The 21,903-nt window shown below is 53.1% G+C and overlaps 7 protein-coding genes across 7 annotated transcripts; 4 read left to right on the forward strand and 3 right to left on the reverse strand.

The window, feature by feature from the left end:
• Positions 1 to 1,128: 1,128 nt before the first annotated feature.
• Positions 1,129 to 5,122, reverse strand: COCSADRAFT_33134 (uncharacterized protein). Its single transcript, XM_007697270.1, has 6 exons — positions 4,759 to 5,122; positions 3,451 to 4,687; positions 2,689 to 3,328; positions 2,588 to 2,640; positions 1,604 to 2,519; positions 1,129 to 1,424 (listed from the first exon to the last, which is right to left on the reverse strand). Exons 1-6 carry the CDS (start codon positions 5,022 to 5,024, stop codon positions 1,402 to 1,404), a joined length of 3,135 nt encoding a protein of 1,044 aa, XP_007695460.1. The 5' UTR covers positions 5,025 to 5,122; the 3' UTR covers positions 1,129 to 1,401.
• An 818-nt stretch (positions 5,123 to 5,940) lies between these two features.
• COCSADRAFT_33137 (uncharacterized protein) lies at positions 5,941 to 8,736 on the reverse strand. Its single transcript, XM_007697271.1, has 5 exons — positions 8,223 to 8,736; positions 7,840 to 8,149; positions 7,730 to 7,788; positions 7,629 to 7,668; positions 5,941 to 7,572 (listed from the first exon to the last, which is right to left on the reverse strand). The coding sequence occupies exons 1-5, from the start codon at positions 8,296 to 8,298 to the stop codon at positions 6,378 to 6,380; spliced, it is 1,680 nt and encodes a 559-aa protein (XP_007695461.1). The 5' UTR covers positions 8,299 to 8,736; the 3' UTR covers positions 5,941 to 6,377.
• A 64-nt stretch (positions 8,737 to 8,800) lies between these two features.
• On the forward strand, positions 8,801 to 10,635 carry COCSADRAFT_349532 (uncharacterized protein; the record flags this gene model as incomplete). Its single annotated transcript, XM_007697664.1, has 4 exons — positions 8,801 to 8,856; positions 8,880 to 9,422; positions 9,452 to 9,927; positions 9,963 to 10,635. The coding sequence occupies 4 exons, from the start codon at positions 8,801 to 8,803 to the stop codon at positions 10,445 to 10,447; spliced, it is 1,560 nt and encodes a 519-aa protein (XP_007695854.1). The 3' UTR covers positions 10,448 to 10,635.
• Positions 10,636 to 12,314: 1,679 nt separating this feature from the next.
• On the forward strand, positions 12,315 to 13,707 carry COCSADRAFT_33139 (uncharacterized protein). Its single transcript, XM_007697272.1, has 4 exons — positions 12,315 to 12,398; positions 12,470 to 12,564; positions 12,645 to 13,333; positions 13,391 to 13,707. The coding sequence occupies exons 1-4, from the start codon at positions 12,334 to 12,336 to the stop codon at positions 13,475 to 13,477; spliced, it is 936 nt and encodes a 311-aa protein (XP_007695462.1). The 5' UTR covers positions 12,315 to 12,333; the 3' UTR covers positions 13,478 to 13,707.
• A 159-nt stretch (positions 13,708 to 13,866) lies between these two features.
• Positions 13,867 to 16,386, forward strand: COCSADRAFT_167471 (uncharacterized protein; the record flags this gene model as incomplete). The annotated part of the gene is made up of 5 exons (XM_007697665.1): positions 13,867 to 14,013; positions 14,065 to 14,696; positions 14,748 to 15,020; positions 15,071 to 15,128; positions 15,190 to 16,386. The coding sequence occupies 5 exons, from the start codon at positions 13,867 to 13,869 to the stop codon at positions 16,384 to 16,386; spliced, it is 2,307 nt and encodes a 768-aa protein (XP_007695855.1).
• Positions 16,387 to 19,041: 2,655 nt separating this feature from the next.
• Positions 19,042 to 19,686, forward strand: COCSADRAFT_269864 (uncharacterized protein). Its single transcript, XM_007697666.1, has one exon. It carries the CDS (start codon positions 19,258 to 19,260, stop codon positions 19,633 to 19,635), a length of 378 nt encoding a protein of 125 aa, XP_007695856.1. The 5' UTR covers positions 19,042 to 19,257; the 3' UTR covers positions 19,636 to 19,686.
• Positions 19,687 to 19,738: 52 nt separating this feature from the next.
• Positions 19,739 to 20,881, reverse strand: COCSADRAFT_79982 (uncharacterized protein; the record flags this gene model as incomplete). The annotated part of the gene is made up of 1 exon (XM_007697667.1): positions 19,739 to 20,881. The coding sequence occupies one exon, from the start codon at positions 20,879 to 20,881 to the stop codon at positions 19,739 to 19,741; it is 1,143 nt and encodes a 380-aa protein (XP_007695857.1).
• Positions 20,882 to 21,903: the final 1,022 nt, after the last annotated feature.

Consider the following 21,903-nt stretch of genomic DNA (forward strand, 5'->3'; position numbering starts at 1 on the left):
GGGAATCTCAGAGCCCAACAAGCCAGCTTCTTCGCCAAGTTATTAAAGGCTGTCAGATTGCAATGCAATCAGCGACAATACTTGCTGAAGAAAATAAGAAGCTACGTCAAGGCAGTAAGCTCCGGCGACAGAAGAAAGATCGGCAGCGTCAATATATCGCTTCTGGTGGAGTACTTCAGGTGCAGCAGGCTCAGCAGCTTACTATAGAGGTAGAAAGGGTAGTCGCAGAGGTTGAGCAGGGTGAGGGCAGTCAGCGACGTCAGCGCGCGCCGCCGACGTGTACAAAGTGCCATATTCAAGGACACACTCGGACTTCATGTAGAACTTGATAGCTAACTATATTTTGATATTCTATCTAATCTTACCTTGTTGTTGTGGATTTATCGTGTGTCGCGTCGGGTCAGGTTTGGTGGGGTGGCCGGATGACTGATCTGGCCGGATGACTGATCCTTGACGTTATACCATTTGTCTTACCTAACTTAGGCGCGCGGTTATACAAAGTCAAAATTACCGAACCAACGTTATACACATATTAAGAAGGGGGGCAAGACACCAAGATCCCCAAACCAGAACCAGATAAGATAGCCCGATTTTTTTTTTCATTATGGCTGGTTTGAAAGTACGTGAGTAGTTCACATTCTCACTTCCATTGGTGAATTCTGTATAATCTCATCTCAGCTTAACCTGCCAGTAACACAGCCGTTGACATGGAGGTAGCTATGTAGTAACGTATACGAAGGCAAGCGGAGAGAGATAAAAAGTTCAAATAGGAAAGGAAAAAAAGGGGGGAGTTGTTAATCGGAAAACGCCGAGATCTGCAAAAAAAAAGGATGAGGCTGGAGGTGTGTGTTTTGTAGTGAAGAGTCCCCCCACCCATACCCATGTGTTCTGGTCTCCTCTCCCTTCTGCTCCCTCCCCCCAAAACTTTGCTAACTTTCCCAAGCTACCCCTCGTCTGCCACAAATTTCTCAGCCCGCCCGTGCACCCGGCCCCCGAACTTAAACCTAAATCCAAAACCCCCAGTTCCGTTCCCCTCCTCCTTTCAGCCCCAGGTTCACCGCCTAGCTGCTCCCCCCCCCCACCCCCATGCTCGCTTGCTTGGCTGTGTGAACCCAATCTGGTCGTCACCCCCCCCCACACACACACACAAACACCCCCACGTTGGAACAACAGCAGCGCCAGGGCATGTGTATAGTACACTCAGAATGAAAGGGGATGGAGAGTTGCGTATCACGCGATGTAATTGCCAAAGAAGAAAAAAAAGAGAGGGGAGGGGAAGGGGAGATGAGAACATCACGCTCGTAAGCAGCTGAACGCAGAAACTAAGTTAAAAAAACGTCATATTGACTCTGATCTTACACGTACACATATGCGACATGGCCGTATCTCTTTACCCTAACTCTACCCACCAGTTCCACCTGGGCCTAAAAATTAAAAAAAAAAGTTAGCAATTAGATCACAAAAAACCCCCACTCACTCTTTTTTTTTTGCTTTCAACATCGGTGTAAGAGACAACCATCGCCCTCCCGCTTCCCCTCCCCATCCACACTAGAACCCCAATCTCAAGCAAAGCTGAAGAGAGAAAAAAAAGCGAAAAACTTACCAAAGAAAAACCCATCAAAAAGATCTAACCCATTCCCATCACTCCAATCATGCGTGCCATCTCCGAATCCCATACCGAAACCTATACCTACATCTTGCATGGCGCTCGTGGCGCTTCCGTCGCTATTTGCTGCTCCGCCAACGCCGCTTGCGCCTGTTAGAGGGAAACTCTCGAGGAAGTCGAGGTCAGAGAAGCCTGCGAGGTCGGGGTACGAAGAGTTTAAATTTTGGGAAAAGGGTGGGTAGGGGACTTGGTAGGGGGAGGGCATTGGGGGGTTTGCGGGGGGTGTGGTGGAGAAGGTGTTAGTAGATTGTTGGGTTGGGCTTTGGGGGTAGAAAGGGGTTTGTTGTTGTTGCTGCTGTTGCTGCTGTTGTTGGAGAGAAGGATGACGGAGTTGGGGGCTGATTTTGAGGTCGGCAGTAAAAGGTTGTTGGAGTTGTTGTTTTAGCGGCGGTGGTGGGGGCCGCATGGCGTTTACCTGGTTGCTGACGCGGCTGAAGGAGCGTTTGTCTGTTTCGTCATCGGAGAAGAGTTCTTTGAGGTTCATGTCGAAGCGCGGTATTGGGCGCCGTTGCTGTGGCTGCTGTGACTGCTGCTGATGTTGGCGTTGCTGGCTGAAGAACCCCGCTGTGTCTCCTGCACCGTAACCCTGCATGTCAGTGTCGGACCTCGTATCTGCATCTGCAGACGAGTGGGTTTTGCTTGGCGAGCTTTGTGAATAATAGTGTTGATGGAGCTGCGGCATGGAGCGCAGGGCCTGGGGTCCGAAACCAGTCGTTGACATGCACATCTGAATCGTCGCCTTACTCATTCGGTCAAATGCATCACGGCACGCTTCTGCAGGCGGGCATTTGTCGATCAAATCGCCCAAGACGGACGTGGCGGCTAGGACGGTAAAGTCGACGTCGTCAAGTGACTGCAGTGGTCAGCTAGATCAGACTATACGCATATACCCTGTATCACGGGCATATTACACCGACGTACCAATAAGCTCCGTACATGGACACTATGCCATACTGCGTATAGAAAGGAGATGCCTGAAACATGTTAGCAAGCTGCTGGCAATAAACCTAAAATGCACTTGCCCGCCATGAAGAGATGATGCGTAGCTAGGAACGTATAGTTGACCAGATGCACCCGATGCAGCTGTCGATAGAGTTTGAGCACTTTCTGCCCAGCTTCGGCTACCTTGAGAAAGACCAGATCTTCATCTTCTCTCTCTTCAAGGCTACTCATGGACGGACTTCCCATGTCGGAGCCAGTGTTGCCAAGTTCGTCCTGCAGGCCAGATGGCACCACCAAGCTCTGTCGGTACAGCATGATAAGTGCTTGCCAATAATTGAGTTCCAAAAACAGGGGGGAAAACTGCACGCCAGCGTCTTGTTGCGTAGGCGCAGAATCCTTCCATTCCAACAGTCGCCTGTCGACATCGACGCGCCAGGCTCGAAATGACTCAAAGTTGACCAAGAATGGGGAGGGCAGCTTGGTATGCATAAACTCGTTTTGTCTATTTGCACCACTCGCTCTTGCTTGCTGTGCCTGTCTGTGCTGCAGGACCTGCAAGATTTCCGACTGCAGTAGTCTCAGCCGGAAATAATGATGAGCTATAATCTTGTATGTTGGCTTTTCTTGGTGGGGCGGCGGTGTCAGAAATCCCTCCTTGGTAATGTAACGGTCATCGAGCAGTGAGGGGAACTCTGTAGTTACAATCTGATCTGTGATACCCTACCCAATTTTTAGCACTTGAAGGTTTGGTTGCGTGCCAGGAGACCGGAAGAGGATCGAGATCAAGCCACTGCTGTTTCATGATTCCCACAAACACAATACACAAGAAAAGGTGTACTTACAAATGGTCTGCCAACGCATGTGCTCACAAGTCTGTCGAGAGAGTAAACGCACCACCACAGCCGTCTCCGCAAGTCTCTAACCCACTGTCTGCGACCTCGTTCTTTGGCGTCGATCTTTGAGGTATTGGCACTGCTGGCAGCCGTTGCACTGCCGTTACCTTGGGTCTTGGAGGTCGAATTCCCAGCAGTCGGGTCTTCCGATGCTGCCCCATCAATACCCACACCATCTTCGTAATGCAACCCTAAATCGACACCAAGACGGACAGCAACGCCGACAATATACCACAGGCCCGGGGCCACGGGTCTGAGGAGTGCAAAGCCTGCAAGAAGTAACACAGCCTGTAGTTCCTCCAGTCCACCGCCGAAGCCGTCGGGCCGGTCCGCAGCAGGGGACGAGCCCAGAAAGTTTTCCAGATGCACAATGGCGGAAGCATGGTACTCTTCGGGATGATGCTGGTGACCTGCAAGTCGCCGCTTCTTGCTACTCGGTGGTGATGATCGTGACTTGGTTGGGAAGCGGCCGTGGTCTGACGTCGGCGAGCCCTCAGAGTCGGAACTGCCCAGTATGATACCAGCGCCTATGGCAAAGACAATGTTGAGCATGTATGATTCTCGCGAGGTGCGGTTCCGCTCCCCCGAGGCGTACACCCGCTCAAACAACTCCATGAACTCACCACGATGCAGAATGGGAATCTGCGGGTTTGCGTGCTCAAAGTACAGCTCAACCAGACGCGACCCAAGCTCTCGGTCAGGAAAGGGCGCCTGCCGGATGGTAGGCTTGGTCTGCAGGCCAAAGAATGAGTCGCGCATCGAGGTGCCGCTGTCGACGACGCTGCTCGGCACCTTGCCTCCGCGGTTGCTTCCGCGCTCAGAGGAGGAGCCCGATACTGAGCTCTTGACTGCAGCAAACACCACTCTTGCAAAGGATATGCCGGAGGTTGAGCCCAGGTACCGCGGGTCACTTGCGCCTTGCACCGAGACCATTCCAATGTTTGATACAAGCTTTGTCAGCTTCTCACGGTCATACTTGTCGCTCTCCTCCTTGACCTGGGCGGGTGTCGGCTTGATGGTGCCATTGCGAGGTGGCGGCGCAGTAGTAGCAGATACGGGCTTTGACGAGGAAGATGCGCTGGGCGCAAAGGCCGGGTTGAAGTCTTCTGCTTCCTGGAATGTAATCGAATGCTCTTGCAGTAGTGTCTCGAGGTATGCGACGCGGGTTTCAAGGTAGTAGACATAGCTGTCACACTCGTCAGCGTTTGAGCCGAGGCCAATGCAGAAAGAAGGCTCCGCCCGTGTATGATTTCGTACCTGCGCGGAATTTCACGCTTGGTGATGGGATCGTAGCCCACGCACTTGACGCTGGCCTTGTCGCATGAAGCGCACGAGGGAAGGCGTTGGTCGCATCTGTTCTTGCGGAGCCTGCAGCGGTTGCACGCGCTCACATTGCGGAACGAGCTCGCGGACGAGGGCGCGGCGGGCGATGCGGGCTTCACTGTCGACACAGAGGAGTCCGAAGGCGAGGGCCTATCGCCGTCATGAGAGGACTCCTCCAAAGAGCGCTTGAGACCGCTCATCAGGGCGCATGGCAAGAAATGTCAGGGTTTCGGCTAGTGAGAGCTTTGGCGGCGTATCTCCGAGCTCACTCTAAGATGACGGGGCGGGCAAGCTCTCTCTCTCTCTCTAGTCTCCCCGCACTTTGAACATAAGGCGTCAGTCGACCACCACCAATACCAATACCAATACCATCAACACCACAGTGACCGACCAAGATATCAATGTGGGATATGATTGCGTGTCCAAGAAATCGCGCGGTGGGCGTACAGGTGCCATTCTGCCTGCCCCGCAAAGCAATCAATGGCCGTTGGTCGCTCGTTGCATGGCTAGTAGGCTGTGCCGTGGCCCTTATCTCTCCAGTAATGCCTTGTAGATAGGCTGCGTGGGCTAGAACGTGGGTTGCTAATACTGCGGCATACCTCAGCATCATAACTACTACAAAGTACACGGGTGAGGCATGTTTTGGGATTTGGCCATGAAATCCTGCCCCCGGCGCAATCACCACCGAGACGTTCGCGTAAGTATAAATCCACGCGGTGCTAGCTGCTTCACCCCGTGACCGTCAGTCTTGGAAAGAAAGCATTGTGCCGGAGATCCTCACTCTTAGCATAGCGGTCACTGACTCGAGACCCTGAGTATTGCGATGCGCATGAAGCACACCGATTCAGGCACGTGTAGAAGCAAAAAGGAAGCATCTATAACATCCAAGGGGGGACCCCTTCGGTCCCTTCGGTTATGCTTATGCTGTTAGACTTGTTTCGCAGAACCTCGCGTAGATCATCCTGACTCTGCGTGGGGCCCACACACGGCTTCATTCCAGCCAACTCACCGCTGCACTCTTTGTCCGAGTCAGGCCTGTCAGCGTTACACCCCCCCATGCTTATGCATACGGAGTCCGGAGCTAACAAGAAAAAAAAAGTAACTCTGCTAGTGTTTGAGAATCATTCATGTCATCCATTTGCCTGAGCAAGCTATTCTAACTAACATACATACAGTGTGATGATGGGGAAATAATACATGCCGGGGTATTCTGTTCTTGAAACAAACGCCTGCTCAACAACCATTGCTGGTCTCTGAATACAATTGAGCTTTTCCGTCTAATAAAAATGGAGTTCAAATGTGCCGCCCAAATAAGTCATGTCGCTAAGTCGCTCCCATGATAATACGCCGATTAAAAAGAGTACAAAGGGTTCGTCGTCGAACCCACCAATAAAAGTCTATAATTCCCAAGGTTTAATGCAAAAGCAAAGGTGTCGCTGCCAGCGCGTAAAGGTCGAGTCCGTGGCAGGGGCTGTATCCAGAAAGCGAAGAAGAGAGAAAAAATATACATATATGAATGCGCCGTGTTGTGTAGGTCGTGAATTTTTCGAGGTTTATTTTGCGAGAACAGTGTCTACCGTCTCATCCGGGGTGAGAGTGATGATGGAATCGGCGTCAGAGTCGTTGTCTAGAAGGGCCTCCTCGTCGTCCTGGCAAGTAAAGTTGGGTCGCTTGTTGCCCTCCTGCAGAGCAAATCCGGGAAGCCAGCCGAGAAAGGCTACTGCAGCAATGGTCCACCATGCGAGGCCCGACATGTGCAGAGAGGTGCCTAGGCTGTCAACGGCGCCGGATACAGTAGGACCGAAACCGCGCGCAATGCTAGCAGAAGACATGGCAACACCGTTGAGTGTGCCAAGGACCTTCTTCGAGGGAGATGAATTTGCGAGGATGATGGCCAAAGAGGGATACGAGAGCGACTGGAAGGTAACTTTGGCGAGGAGCAAAACCATGAGTCCAGGAATGCGGAGGCTCTCGGGCAGAATGGCCAGGTACGGAGCCAAGAGGTAGAGGATCGGGTAGCATGAGAGAGTAATCCAGAAGGTGCGAAGGCTGCCAAGCTTCTTGCTAAGCCAGGGAAAGACAATGACCTGAGCAAACATTTGGAGGAAGCCCTGGGCGGCAAGGAAAGCCCCTGTAGTCTGAGTCGACCACCCGAATCCGCCCTCGAAGTGGAAGGGAAGATGCTGGTTGTCGCCCGAGGGCAGCTTCTTGGACATGAGAATGGGCAAAAGCTGCTCGAGCGAAATTGTGTGGAATGCGAGGATGCCATAGCATACAACGTTCATGCACACTTGCTTGGAAAAAGCCTGTCGGATCGTAGGCGCGGGTGCGAGTTCCTTGTCGAGAGAGAAGTCGGGCAGTTCGGAAATGGAGGTGCGGGTGCTGCAGAGCGTGGGTGAAGTCTCGGTACTTCGGTATGCCTGGGCATTGTGGTCGTGATCGTTGAGCATCGATGTCATTTCGTCTAGCGAGGCATCCTTGTCGTCAAAAGTTTGCTCTGCGTCGCGCTTCCAGAGCTTGCGGAGCAGCCATTGGCCGGCCTCGCGACCGCGATCTTGATCGTACTTGCGATCTTCGTGAGTCTCCTCGAGGAACAGGATGCCGACCGTGAGTCCGAGAATAACAAAACCAGTGCATACAAGGTTTGGAAGAAGAAACGGGTAGGTTTCGAAGATTGTGGCTTTGAAAAAAGGCATTACGTCGGCAGGGCGGGCAAGCAAGCCGCCAAGGGCTCCGCCAATAATGGTGCTGCAAAATGAGCAGTCAGCCGAGGATAAATAGGGGAAGGCGAAAAGGAAGCGTACCCGAGGCACCAAACAAAGGGCATGATGGAATAAGCGCGAGCTATGGGGGGAAAAAGTCAGCTCGGATCGGCGTTGTTAATTAAAGGTTAGGCCAAACTTACGTTGGTGTCGCTCATCCGTGATCAATTCTGCGACGGTGGTTTGGAGTACGCCGATGTTCCTGCATATTCGGTTAGCGAGGCTCTGACGCTAAACCGCACTATGACCTCACCCGTTCAGCAAACCCCCGAGAGCCCGGGCAATGAGCGCCATTGGCAGGCTCTGGGAGAAACCGAAAAGAAGCATGCTCAGCCCCGTTCCCAGGAGGCCCCCGAGCAGGACCTTCTTCCGTCCGACCCGGTCGCTGAGTCGGCCCCAGAAAATGCCACTGATGCACTCCATGAAGGCGAATGACGAAGTTACCATGCCCGTGTACATTGAGATTTGGGCTGAGCTCTGGCCACTCATGAAGGATTCGACCATGAAGTAGGCATAAGGAAAGATCGACATGAAGGCGATGGGTTCGCATATCCGGCACAGGGCTGATGATGGTCGGTTAGCGAGTCACATGATGACAACGACGACGAGGTCGGGGTGGATGCAGTGGCGACTCACCAAGTACGGCCATCTGTCGAGTGGGAAAAGGCGTTTTGGCGCTGCCCATGGCAGTTGGGGCGCCATACCGAGGCATTGTGATGGTAGTGGTAGAGTGGTGGTGACGACGATGATGATGATGATGATGGTAATAGTAGTCGGGGCGCGTATGTATTTCAAGTTGTCGATGTGGTGTGGGTGTAGATGGATATGTGGACCAATGTTTGGTGCTGGGGGGTTAAAGGCGACGGTGGTGGTGGTGGTGGTGGCGGCAGCAGCAACAAGTGGCAGACGAAGAGAGATAAAACATGTGCGAAGGCTGGGACAGATGGGTACCTCCAGGGTTCAAGAGGAGCGTGCTGGAAGGAGACGAGTGTCACAGGGTATATAAGGAGCAGCAAGATTTAAGTGGCGTCCTGAAAACGGATAGCCCGCTGGGAGTGAGCAAGGATGGTGGCGGCGGGGAAGAAACGGAGAAGAAGCGGTGATGGCAGTGGGTATGGATACGTAGTGTGGGCGGATAGGGACAGCGGAAGGACCAGCAAATGTAAAATGAGGAGCGGATCCGTGATGGCATGGTTGCTACGACAGGGCGCACAATGGACGGCGGGCAAGCAGGCAAACAGGCAAGCAAGCAAGCAAGCAAGCAAACTAGGTACGTGTAACTACTACTGCTAGGCCGTTTGTTTGTGGGCGTCACCGGACGGACAGGCATACAGACAGACATGAGCGAGAAGTGGAGATGATGGTGCGTGTGAGTGTGTGCGCCGCAGGAGCAGGCACAGGCGCAGGCGCAGAAGCAGCAGCATCAGCAAGCAAGCAAGCAGAGGGCTCGGGCTCGAGGCGACTCCAACAACCCCTGAAGGGAGGGCCAGGGCTGGGCTGGGGAAAGCAGCAGCTGGCGGTGGTGCGCGGTGGTTCGGGTTGGGCGGAATCCACGACATTGGACGAAGCTAGAAGGAAGCGAGTAAGGCGGACCAGGGGAGAGTTACAAGAGCGTTGGACGTGGCTCGTAAGAGGAACAGGATCACCAGTGCAGCCCGACTCCCCGGGACCCAAAGGCTCGGCGCTAGAGGGACCGCATGCTTTTCCCACCGCGGACTTTTGCAGACATAGCACAGGCGGAGGCATAGCCGAGGGCACAGGCACAGGCGACCATGCAAGGGCCCCCTGCGAAGATGGGAACGACATGCCGGCGCCGCACCTGGCCGTTCACATGCCGTAAACGGAAACCGGTAACCTGTCCGCAGCCCCGGCCGACAAATGGGACACGGTGCCGGCTGCTGCCCACACCCTGCCATCCCATCCCATCCCATCCCATCCCATCCAGCTCCAGCCCGCGACAAACACCACGCCCAGCCCGCCTCAGGGGCACCAGCGCCAGCCAGAGAGCCCGGCCAGACTGGCGACGGCGGCGGCGGCGGCGGCGGGCGGCGAGTCAGCAGAGGCGCCGAAGAATTTCTCGAAGCTCAGCTCAGACCACACTGCGCATCCGGGCGGGCACGGGCGTTGGCAATGGGCAATGGGCAATGGGTCAGGCTGCTGCTCGCACCCATGGTGGGCTCCAGTGATGAGATCATTGGCATTGCATGGCCTGTGGTGTACATGTGTACACCACACATCCCACCACCCGCTGACATACTGTGCCATCGCATACGACGCATCTTGTGCGCTGCTGCAACCGGCCCGCCACCAACCTCCAAAAAAAAGGGCGGTGTATGGGCCTGTATGGCCCTCGAGAGCCTGTAGAGCCCGCGACAGCCCGCCAGCGCCCGTCCGCCCTCGAGCCCTCGCTGCGACACTGCACGCCGGCCGGTCACGCGGCGACGCGCATCAGACCTGCGTCGCTCATTCAGTTGCGATTCTATGCACATTGCTACATACTACTCTACCTACATGACGACGATCCCGGTTGCCGTCAGCACTCCAACTGCAAACGCACGAGTCGCGCCGCTCGATTGGCCGACGACGACGACGACGCAGCGCGTTTCGTACCCCTCAGATCGCGGCCTGGCACCCTGCCTGCGCCGCCTTCATTTGCTGCCCCAGCTACCCATCGCACCCACATCCCTGCTCCCTCAGCCTGTCCTTTGGCCATGCCATCTCCGACTTACTTTGTCCTGACTTACTCTAGAGCCCTATTAGCTGGATGTATCTACATGGTACAATCCGTCATTGCCCCTCCGCCGCCATCAAACCAGCCCTGGCATTTGCTCCCAGTTTTGCAAACCCCCACCGTCAGCTGACCCCCTCGCCCGCACCTCGTGTGCGTTGGACAACGCTTTGTACATACATACACGCTCACACGTATCGTCCTCTAAACTGCGTCCGTACATACGTACATCATAGATGCCCATTGCCATGCCTTGACTTGCCTTGCCTTGCTTTGCCTTGCCTTGCCTTGCCTTTTGCCCATGCTGCCACCTTGTCTGGTGGGCCCCCCACCCTTAGCCTCATGCCAGCCAGTCTGCTAGCCAGCCAGCCAACTAGCCAGCCAGCCAGCCAGCCAACCAGCCAGCCAACCAGCCAGCCGTCGCAGCCCGTCGAGCGATGCTTTGCTTGTGCTGGCCGGGGCACCACAAGCCAGAGGTGTCAAAGTATAACGGCTGTTTCGACGCAGCCAGTGTGGGCCGTGGCCCAAGCGGCCATGGCGGTGTGGATATCTAAGGCTGGCCTGCAGATTTCCACGCGAGGACAGGGTTTAGCCGTCTAGCACATGGAGACGCCTGAGACAGCCACCGCCTTTTTTAGCCCTGCTCGACGCATGCCCCTGGCCCTCTGATTGTCCTGCTGGAATCCTCCGAACATGGCGCCATGCTCTTTTGCTCCTAGGTTGCTGCTCGACCTCACCATGCAGCAACGTCCGAGACTTGTCAACGGCACAGCTCACGAGTCTACTTGGGTCTGCGAGGTTTCAGAGGGTTGGGGTTTGCTTAGTTCACGCGCTTGTCGGCTGCAATATGATTCACTACACAGGCTGCACACGTACTTGCTGTCCAGTCTACATCCACTCACCGACAGCCTCGACTCCGACAGCCTGGGTCGATCAGAATTGGCCCTGCTCCTCCCCTCCCTCATCGTGTTGCCCACGACGTCGCCTCCATTTTGGGCGCCACGACGCCTCCTTCTTCCTGCCATGTATAGTAAGTCCTACATGTACTTACTCCACACCCATCCGGGGTCTTTCGCTGGCCTTGCTTGGCGCCCATTGTGATACAGTCACCGTAAGGCTACCCTTGACGCCCTGACTGGAGCCAGCACATTTTGACTTCAACGTCGCACGACAGCAACCTCGTCCACACGACGATGCACTCTCGCGCCTAAACTCCATGCTCAACCCTAAGCCGAGCCCTTTCTCCTTAACTCCATGTCTGCACACGCGCGGGCTCGGCACTCACAGGGCGGCTCCGGTAGCTTGACGCCCCGGGTTGCCAGTTTCTGGCAATGGCGTGCCACACTACATACGTGCCCGTGTCGCCGCAACGGCGCCCTGGCCCGTCAATAATGCAACGGTCCAAATGCAGTTACGACGCCCTCTGTCCCATTGTGCCTGTACATATCGTTTTAGCATTGGCTTCTCGCCTTCTCGCCCTCACACTCGGTCCGGTGCATGTTGTCCGGCACAGATCCTTCGGCCTCAATCCTTTCCCCCCCCCCCCCGGGCGCACTTCACACCGCGTCCCGAGTTAAAAATGTCTGACAGAGATGAACGATGACGATCAGGCGGGGGACCGGCACTATCGGGAAATCAAGGCCGGTACTTGTAATATTACCATAATCGGCGCCTCACCCCCCCCATGCCCCTTCCTCAAATGACCTGGTCAACTCTTGAACATCACCACTACTAATCTGCCACGTCGGCGCACCGCCCCGAACGCCGTCATAATTGCTGTTGTGCGCCCGCTTCATTTGCCTTGCCGGTGAGAAAATACATCACAAGGTATACACACTCGTGTCGCACTTAAAACCAGTTGCAAATAAGGCCGAAGTGCACGATAAGGGGGCCAAGCACATAATCGTGTAAAATCAGCTAGTGCTCACGCTAGTGCCAGCGCCAAGCGCCCATCCACCGTGCTTCGAGGGCATGCCGAACCACTGTACATATACTACCATAGTCACTGTTGGTCAAAACATGCCGTTGTCAGGCTCTGCATCGGCTTTGCCGTCCTTTCGGAAACAGCATCTCCTCGTCGAGTTGTACGTCGTAGGCTACACACACTCTCATACGCCTCACACAGCCTGCTAGCGCAAGCCTAACATTCGCATAGCTCGCGCCTTCGCTATGCCCAACTTGATGGCGTTTTCCTGAGCATCACGCCTGGCGACCCATCACTGTGGGTCGGTGTGATCTTCGTGCGAAAAGGTAGGGTGTTCCATAGGGCTAAGCGACTCCCCTGGTGCTTCTCGCCCATCTAGATTGCCCCCTTGTTCACCTCTTGATAGGACCATATGCGCCTGCAGTCTTACGCTTCCAAATCTCCTTCCCACCAAGCTATCCTGCCATACCCCCCCTCGTGACCTTTTCCACCGATGTCTTTCACCCCTTGCTCACGCCGCTTACCACGTACACGTACACGACTGGATCTGCTGAGTCGGATACCGTAAGTGCCACGGATGAAGAGCGCTTGCCACCGGGTGGATTCAGTCTGCGACACGGCTTCCCACACTGGTTTGGACGAACTCGATCCTCTATGCCCGATTCTCGTCACCCCAGTGGCTCTGCCTTGGCCAGTCCCGCACGTTCCGAGTTTAATGTCACCTCGGGTGCTCCTGGTGCGGCCCGCTCGACAGAGGAAATATCCATTGTGCGCATGATAGAGTACATACGTTCCACCTTCAGTGATGAGTCAATCTTGGACTCGCTTCCGCTCGATGCCGCTGCCAATCCAGGAGCCTATCACGCGTGGCGGGCCCATCGTGCTCCTCTTCTGCGAGCTCAGCAATCTCTACCCACGGAGCCTAGCCCAGAGCTGCCGGTAACTGACAAGTCAGAAAGTAGCAATGCGCTAGGCCCAAACCGGCGCCCTGGAGAATGGAATTGGGAGGGCGTATGGGAGGAGCGTGTGAGAAAAGCAGTCAAAGCTAGTCTCTCTGAGCCTGTACTTTTTGGCACAGGCGCTGGAGAAGACATTGTAAGCTCTCGAAGTCCACATATGCAAGGCAAGATGACTAACCGTTTCTTTTTTTAGATTCGCTTCCGTGAGACAGACGAGGAAATGCAGGAGAAAATGAAGATGCACCTAGAGATGGCTGCCGCTCGTACTGCTGAAGTATAATGTGCACATGCTACATTGGCAAGAGCTACCCTGACGCCTCTACAATGGGCAGGAGCTCGTTGTCGATGGACACTCAAGGACAAATGCTGTTGCTACATGGCAAGAGCGATGTTCTTGTTGATATGGCCCCCATTGTCATACCTTCTCTAAACGATAGCTAGTCCCCTCCTTTAGTTTCTACATCCGCCTCATATCTATGACCTTGTGTGCAAACCTTACATCTCAACCAGTGCACTAGTTACTCTTCTTAACCATCTTCATTTGTAAAGCAACGAGTTTTGGCTTTGGACTTGGACCACGCAACACTCACAGCAGTTCACGGTGAGTGAGAGTGAGCTGCGTGAGATGAGGTGACTGGACCTCCGTTTGTCAACACTGGCCCACTCAAGATGATTGCGACAACAAGCGGCAGCGTCCTGCCTCCCCATGATCACCTCTGTCCCTCCCCGCTACACATTCACAAAAAGCAGCGCAAAGCGACATTTCGCCGACGCATATTCCGTAAGTCCACCCACAGTGACATTAGCGATCAGTACGTCTTCGGGCCACTAGACGATATCATCGACGAGATCAAGAGCGATATTTAGGAGCTGCCGCTCAATGATAGCGTCAACCTGTCTGTCCTTGACTGGGCGTGTCCAGTCAAAGCACCACCGCCGTGCACCACGCTACCTCTGTCCATCAGCCGTACTCCAAGCCATCATCCTCTGACGATACCGAAGAACAGGAACAGTCGCTCATCAGCTTCAAGCTCGAGTTTTGGGGGTCCAATGACGCATTCGCGCAACAGCAGTCAAGCTAAGGATGTCAATAGCGCCTCAGGGCTTTTTCCACACACCATGGGTTCCATGCCTTGGCCTTTGCTCGATGGGCCCTTGTCTGAATCTACACATGCGCCAAGGGTACTAGGTCCCGCCAAGGGTCCTGAGGGTGTGAGCGCTCAACAGGCTCTAGAAGGCATGATCCATAACGAACAAGTTCGTAACGAACTGCCAAAGCGGCCCAAGTCGAATAAGTTGCGGCTCTTTACGAATGGTTTTCCTCTCTTGCGCCGTCAAGGAATTAGGGATGCGAGTGTCAGCACTAGAACTGTGTCTGACACAGTCTCATCGCCCGTCAAAACAATATCTACAACCCACGATGAGGACAAGGAAAGGTCATTTGCACAAGGCGTGAATGAAAGCGCCATCATGGCTTATTTGGCAAGGAATGCTCGCAAGTATGTCAATCCCGTCCTGCTACGCGAAAAAAAAATACTAAGATTATTTAGTGGGGAAAAGATCAAGTCTATCATGGATCTCTTCACGAAGCACATGCCCCCGCCCACAGACTACGAGCGAGAGGTGGCTGATGCGTATGTTCCGGACTCGCCTCTCGCGCTACCGACTACTCTACGAGCGGCGATTAGACTGTTCCCGGATGCCAAGATGCTTACAGAGGACGTGCAGGAGGTTACCGTCGCAATCGATATTGAGGGAACTCTGCACAATCAAAGATCTCTTTCTGAAACCGCGATAGACGTGGTCTTTGTGGTAGACAACGGGCAAGTGCAAATACATCGGTCTCCAAGATGTAAATTAACGCAAGACATAGGTACTATGTGACCCAGGCCTGTCTGGAAAAGTCCCTAGAAGCAGTCAAGGGAGCTCTGGTAGGCTGCATTGGCGAAAAAAAAGTAAACTAGCTAGCTTTCCCGTACTTACTTTTTATAGTATCACCTCGGCTCCGAGGACCGGTTGGCGCTGTATACCACACATTGCACTCACCGGAAAGTGACCGGAAATCGACCTGACATGCTGTATCCGATACGACGATTCAGCAAAGATACGGAATCAATGATTCGAGAACTTACAGCTACGATTTTACGGTCCGGTACCCAAGTCTGGGATCCGCCTCGGCCAAACCCATCTATGGTCGATGTCATCCTTGGTATAGCTAGGTCACTTGAGGTTGAACGTCTCAAGGCTGGCCGTACCCATATTATTGTACTATCGCCCGCAGCCCATGTACTTCACGATGTATCAAAGTACTTTGCAGATCTCCATCTCCATAGAATCAACCCGGCCATACTTCCGTATCGTTGCCAGCCGGAGTTTCAAGATACGATCTGCACTGATACCTGCTGTAATAACGTATTTGCGAGCAACTGGTCCAAGTATCAGTCGACTCGTAGTCGCATCAAGCGCATCTTACGAAATGCGCGATGCGACAAGCCTGTAGGAGAGCTGGCTGACTTGAGCGTCGATGTCCGGGCCAGAACAGGCTGCGAGCTTATCGAGTTTTACGGGAATAAGGAGGTTCCTCAGCTATACCTGGGAGAAGTGCACACGCTATTCGTCAAAGTACGCGTCACCAAGGAGGAGGCCCGGAGCATCAATCTGGACTCTGATAACCCCATTCTCAACTCGAACCTGAATGCCAATGGCTTGAGACAGGAGCTATTGAATTCTGTCCATGTAGGTGCGACCAGGCTACACCTTTTCGACGTGCAGGTATTGTATCGCAACTCCATACATGAATTGCGAACCTGGAACTACACTGAGAGCCCTTTGATCCTCATAAGCGAGATGGGCGGTCTAGCCCCACCTCGGGATCTATCCCTGGAGGTTTACAGGCGCCAATACTTCTACCACATCACCCAGGTCCCACCTGACGAAGCCAAGGCTGTGGCTGAGAGTATTCTTGATGCACTGGCCGAGAACAACGAACAAGCCAAGGAGCTGGTTGAGTGTATGATTGAGGAACTGCGGTGGCATTTGGCGATTCGCGAGTACGAGCAACAATGCCGGCAAAGGCTTCCGCTGTGCCCTGGCCCTATTGAAATTGAAACACCCCACCAGTGGCTGATGGAGTTGTGGAACCACCGGAAGAACAGGTGCGGCTGCATCGACGCCTCTGACCGTCTATGAGGAAGGGGGTATGCGCAGGTGAGTGACGGGATGAAGATTACTGAACAAGAGCTCTGGAAGCATGGCATAGCAGCTGGTGCATTTGTTCTTTTCTTTTCGTTTTCTTTTGCCCAAATTAGCGGTCGGATTCGCATTATGATGAGGATGACAGGAGCTGATGGCAAGAGCGAATGCAACCACAGGGCGGAGTAGGGAGTCCTTGCTCTGCTTCGACCGTTGAGGGATCCATAATTGGGAAGGAGTTCAAACGCGGGAGTATGATGTTCCACAACGGCCTTTTGGATGACAAGCCAGGCTGCCAGGTTCTAGACCAATCAGCGACAGAAAGGGCGAGAGTCCCCACAGTCATAAGCACAGATAGTGGGTTTACCACAGTCACGGTCCCCAGATTTTATGGCGGTATATTAGCATGTTCAATAACTATACCTAGGTCATAGCATGCATACATAGATGAAAAAAGGAAAAGAGCGGACCAGTTCTCACATCGAACGACCCCTGGTGCATAGGCGTGCATGCTCGTACGTGCATATGCAAGATGAGATCTCATCGAACCCATGCCCGTGCAGTCACATTGAAGATTGCGGAGCACTTGCTCGATGACGTCCTGTACTCTTTGCTTTTTCGTCTCGGAACTTCTTACTTTCTGGGCCTCACACCGCCCGTGCAGCCACAGCGTGCCTTCCGGATGATGCCGGCTGAGGAACCACCCCCCTTTCTTTTTCGACCGGCACACAAATGCACGCACACGGACTCGTCCAGGCCCGCACGCGAAAAGAAGGCAGAGAAAAAGGAAAAGCACGGAGGTGGGATGATTGGGCTTCGAGATGAGGCTGTGCGGCGGCGACTAGCGTGCATACCGGACCTGACTCCGCGCCCGCCACGCGACGGACGTGGGGCACGTTTTTTTTCCCCTTCCCTTCCCCCCTACCTTTCCCAAAGCGAAAGTATGGTACCCAGAAAAGAAAACCGGCCCGGTAAAAAAAAAAAAAAAGTAGTTCGAGAAGGAAGAGAGGGGCCTGTGCCAGCCCAGCCCCAGCTCTGTTGCAACCATGCCGTGTATGCAAGGTAGCTGCACGAAGAGAGAAGTAGGCGAACAAAAGCAAAAACAGATGCAAAAGAAAAATAGAAACTGCTACCCGTGGTTTTCCTTGCTTCAACTCCCTGTTTCTTTGCTTTTCTTTTCGCTCGCGATCTCCAAGGCAAGCGCTTTTTTTGGTTACATTGCGTCTTGTACTTTTTGCCACTGGGAGAGGGAGGGCAGGGGAGAGTTAGGATGTGTGCGTGTAATGTAGGTGTAATGGGTCGTCGTCGGGGCTGAAGGGACGGATGGGTAAGCGCAATCCCCCTCCCCCCCCCTCTCCCCTCCCCTCTTCCAAGGCTGACCTTGCTACCACGTTTTTGCATAACTGTAGTCAAACCGGCGGGGGGGGAGGAGGTCTTTTTTCTTTTTTTAAATCTTCGATTCCTTCGATTATCGGCTTCTCTATCTCCGCCTTTTTGTAAGGATTCATCGCATGCACACAATGCATATGCGCGTAATAACCGACTTCAACACACTCTTACCATTTTTTCTAATCTCTTTTTCTTTTCTTTTTCTTCCCTCACCCACCCTCATGTCCTCTTTCCCTGCATCCCAAGGGTCATAGTCAAAAAAATTCCCTCTGCATCCCTTCTTCTTTGCTTTTTACTCATGTCCTCCATGGTCCTTGCGATCTTTCCCTTTGCTCGTTCCACGGGTAAGTTCGAAAAAATGTGATTTCGGGGTTTCCTGTTGTCCCTGTACACATACAGACACACACACACTCGCTCTCTCTCTTCTCTTGTTTGCTTTTTTTCTACTGCCCGAATTACGCAGGGTCACACGACAGAAAAAAAAGGATCATGAGCACGTCATGGGGTAGAAGCTACGACGAAGTGTTCCCTTGTGTGACAACGTTCCATGTACATTCGCATGGAACTCGTTCTGCACACGACCATTTTTTCCTCTTTCCCCTCTTTCTCCTCGTCTAAGTATCCTTTGGTCTCCCCCCGTTCAGCCCTTCCTCTTCTTTTTCGCTTACCCACTCTACCATCCTTTTTTTACTTTTTATGCAAATGGGGGGGGGGCTTTGTGCGCGCCGAAGTTTAGGCGGGGCAGATGCAAGCGGAGCGAAGGAGGCGGAGGTGAGTGTGGGAGCGACGGAGAGAGATAGAGGTCTGTGCACTACTACACACACCCACATATTGTATACGACGCTACAATACCCGGTAAAGGTAACTCGGTACTCTGAGCCGACTCCTCTCGCGCTTTCTTCCTTCCTCGTTTGCTTGCTTGCTTTTTTTTGATATATGTATGTGTGCTCCACTGCAGTTTCAATGATGTTGGTGGTGGGAGAGAGGGGAGGTGTGCGTGCAAGGGTTCTTTTGAGGGAAGGAGAGGGTGTGCAGGCATGATGCATGGGGCAGCGGAACTCTCCGTTTGGGTCTTGCGGGAGATCTAGACTCCAGGTAGGCGAGTAAGCGGGGGAGAGTGTAGAGGTGTGGTGGTGGTGGTGGTGGAGGGTAGGGTGAGGGTTGTTGGGTGAGGCTGAGGAAGTAGGAAGTCACGAGATGTGGGGGTGAGAGGAGTGGTGACACGTGGGTGAATAGAGAGTATATTTTCAGCTCTGTTTTTTTTTTGAAAGATAGGTACGCACATGATAGGGTTTGGTTTCAAGGGCATGTTGCTATTATCGCTCAGGTTGTTGTCATGTATTGGAGTTTTGTAAAGCCAGACTACACTCTAGTAATACGTGAAGCATTACACACACACACACACACACCTTTATCCAAGCACCCAACGTCTTGTTTGTTACAAACCCTCATATTTCCTATCCAACCTGTTCAATTGAAATGCGTATCCCCCCACCCTACTATATCCATCCAGTGACTTTGTTGACGTTGCACACGATTTACAAGCATGTCAATACCACTCATCTTCCTCCCGTTTCAATACCACCATACACTCATGATAATTCACCACAAAAACCCTTAAGTGAAAATAATAATAACTATGATATTGAAGCCCCCTTGCTTTATAGATGCCTATACTACACCATCCATGTCCCATGTCCATCTACAAAGTTTGAAATAAAGAAGAAGAAGAAGAAGACGAAGAAGAAGAAGAAGAAGAAGAAGAAGAAGAAGAAGAAGAAGAAGAAGAAGAAGAAGAAGAAGAAGAAGAAGAAGAAGAAGAGAAAAAGGATTCTTTGCAATAGAGCAAAGAACTAGTCTAAACGGAGAAAATTTTAAATGTACAAGATTGAGCCGCCGTCTACCTTCCCCCTCCCCCCGTTTCCCCCAGCGGCAACCCTCCTGCCTCCCTTATCTCTCACTATCCCGCACCAAGGAAGCGGTAGGTCCGTGGTGAAACTACTAGCGGAGACATAACCATATACTCAGCGGAACCGCGAATCATGTTAATCGGACGTTTGTGCCGGCGTAGCGGCGTAGGGAAGTCCGTGAACGACACCTCCTCCCCACCATCTACACCAGTATTATGTATTGATGAAGACAGCGAAGACGGCGGTGTCTGGGTCGTCTCCGCAGACACTGTAGTTTTCTCAGATGAAGTATTCGGGGATGAAGTGTAGGAGAAGACGGTGGGGAGGAAGTGGTGGTGGTGGTACGGCGATGGGTTTGCGTATAGCGTGATTGAGTCTGGGGTTTCTGATCGGATGGCGAGGGGGAGAGGGAGGTCGTGAGTTGATGTCCGATTCCGTCTCGAGTGTTGTGGAAGGGGTGTGTAGGATTTTGATGAGGGATTCAGACAGTTGAGGCGTCGTAGGGAGCGTTGGCTCTTCACGCTGTTTCGAGCGGATATCGCGGGACTGCGGCGGAGACTGCATTCGGTTGGGAGGGGGCTTAGTGTTGGGGATGGGATGATGTGGTCGTCTAGGGTACAACGGGTGCTTGGGAGTGGGGGAAGAGGCTTCTGGGGGCCTTTGCTGTAGCCTGTTACTGCGGCAGCGAGAGCAGATGCGGTGTCGGTTGGTGTGCTGATGACGCGGCTGCTTCGCCAGTCTAGGAAGGGGTCGTTGGGGTCTGTGAAGGGGTTGCCGGGATCACTGTAGCGTACGGTGTCGGCGTTGTAGACGTGGCAGTATTCATCGTCTAGAGAGTTGTGGGGGGCACGAGGTAGTGTTCTGCTTCTGTTTGATGCGGATGGCCTGATGACTGCATCTCTAGACATGAGAGCCGAGGCCTCGTCTCCACCTCTGTCACTTCCAGAATGGTCGGGAAAAGGGTCGTACAAGTAGGCCGTTTCTGGGTATGGCCCGGATTCATCGTTGTTGTGTTTCAATGCATGATAGCGACGGATGATAAAGACTGCAGCGACGATTGCCAGGAGAACTCCAGCTGTGCTGCCAACCACTACGCCGGCAGTCTCAGACGGCTTCAGTGAGGGCGGAGCTTCTGCAGCCTCTGTCTCAGTGGGGCTACCCGTAGGAGGAAGCGCTGTGCTTTGGTCCTTCATGGTCTCCCTAATACCGTCTGTTCCCGATATCGTTTGCGATGGTAGCTTGAAATTTTGTGTCTTCGTCTTGGTCACGAAGCTGCTAGGTATCATAGAGGTGGAGGGAACCGCTGATCTGCTGATGGACGAGAGACGTAAACTAGATATCCTACTCATATGCGAGCTACGGGTAGTACTTGTGCTGGAGCTACTTTCCATCCTGGTTGGAAAGATTGATTCAGTAAAAGTGTGACTTCTTTGAATAGTACTTGATGCAGAAGTGTTTCTCCAGCTGGTCAAAGCTAAAGATATGATCGGAAATGGGAGAGGAGCAACTGAAGAAGTAGCATCTCTTCCTAGAGTGGTCGCTGGTTGCACCGAGGAGATAATTTTTGATGACAATTCTCCGGCTGATGTCTCTGTAACAGTTGTAGACGTTGCAGATTGAGTAGGTATGGATATTGGAGAAGTACGCGAGAAGGATTCTGAGAGAGATGAAGACTGTAAACTCGTCCGCGTCGTCTGAATATATGTACTGCTTCTGGTTCTGCTCGCGAGGCTTCGTGTGCTAAAAATAAAGGTAGAGGAAATTTCTGACAGGGAAAGGGTATTGCTTCCTGGAAATGGAATAGTGGTTGGACTTGAAATATCCGAAGCGACTGATCGTGATGGTACAGCCAGGCTTGTAATGGGAATGGAACCAGAAAAGTTACCGTTAGACAACAAGTTAGAAGATACTGAGGTTGTAGGTCTCGCTGGTAGGATAGAACTTGTCGGGGCAATGGTTTGGGAGTTGAGCCGAGTGAAGACGAGCGATATCCAATCAATATTAACCACGCTAGTCTCGGAACTGATAGCAGAAGGAAGAGACACAGTTGATGTACTTTGGAGTACGGCAGTTGGCAACGGAAAGAGATTTCTCGAGGTCTCTGAAGAAAGTGAAGCTGTTTCGTGAGGAATGGTGATGGTCGGCGCGCTTGCTGTTGCTGTAGCAAATGAGCTGCTTCTATCGTTATTGGTGTCAATTTTGGAAGATACCGGGG

The sequence above is a fragment of the Bipolaris sorokiniana genome (genome assembly GCF_000338995.1).
Source record: "Bipolaris sorokiniana ND90Pr unplaced genomic scaffold COCSAscaffold_2, whole genome shotgun sequence".
NCBI classification, from domain to species: Eukaryota; Fungi; Ascomycota; class Dothideomycetes; order Pleosporales; family Pleosporaceae; genus Bipolaris; species Bipolaris sorokiniana.

What these genes read in the sequence shown, in the direction of transcription:
- COCSADRAFT_33134 (XM_007697270.1), bottom strand. Translation starts at nt 5,024, where the DNA reads ATGAGCGGTCTCAAGCGCTCTTTGGAGGAGTCCTCTCATGACGGCGAT. An exon ending in GCATCATCTCTTCATGGCGG is followed by an intron (nt 2,641 to 2,688) that starts GCAAGTGCATTT and finishes AACATGTTTCAG; the next exon opens with GCATCTCCTTTCTATACGCA. An exon ending in TTTTGATGGGTTTTTCTTTG is followed by an intron (nt 1,425 to 1,603) that starts GTAAGTTTTTCG and finishes TTTAATTTTTAG; the next exon opens with GCCCAGGTGGAACTGGTGGG.
- COCSADRAFT_33137 (XM_007697271.1), bottom strand. Translation starts at nt 8,298, where the DNA reads ATGCCTCGGTATGGCGCCCCAACTGCCATGGGCAGCGCCAAAACGCCT. An exon ending in CTCGGGGGTTTGCTGAACGG is followed by an intron (nt 7,789 to 7,839) that starts GTGAGGTCATAG and finishes CCGAATATGCAG; the next exon opens with GAACATCGGCGTACTCCAAA. An exon ending in CACGGATGAGCGACACCAAC is followed by an intron (nt 7,669 to 7,729) that starts GTAAGTTTGGCC and finishes TTCCCCCCATAG; the next exon opens with CTCGCGCTTATTCCATCATG.
- COCSADRAFT_33139 (XM_007697272.1), top strand. Translation starts at nt 12,334, where the DNA reads ATGCCGTTGTCAGGCTCTGCATCGGCTTTGCCGTCCTTTCGGAAACAG. An exon ending in TGTGATCTTCGTGCGAAAAG is followed by an intron (nt 12,565 to 12,644) that starts GTAGGGTGTTCC and finishes ACCTCTTGATAG; the next exon opens with GACCATATGCGCCTGCAGTC. An exon ending in CAGGCGCTGGAGAAGACATT is followed by an intron (nt 13,334 to 13,390) that starts GTAAGCTCTCGA and finishes TTCTTTTTTTAG; the next exon opens with ATTCGCTTCCGTGAGACAGA.
- COCSADRAFT_269864 (XM_007697666.1), top strand. Translation starts at nt 19,258, where the DNA reads ATGCGTATCCCCCCACCCTACTATATCCATCCAGTGACTTTGTTGACG.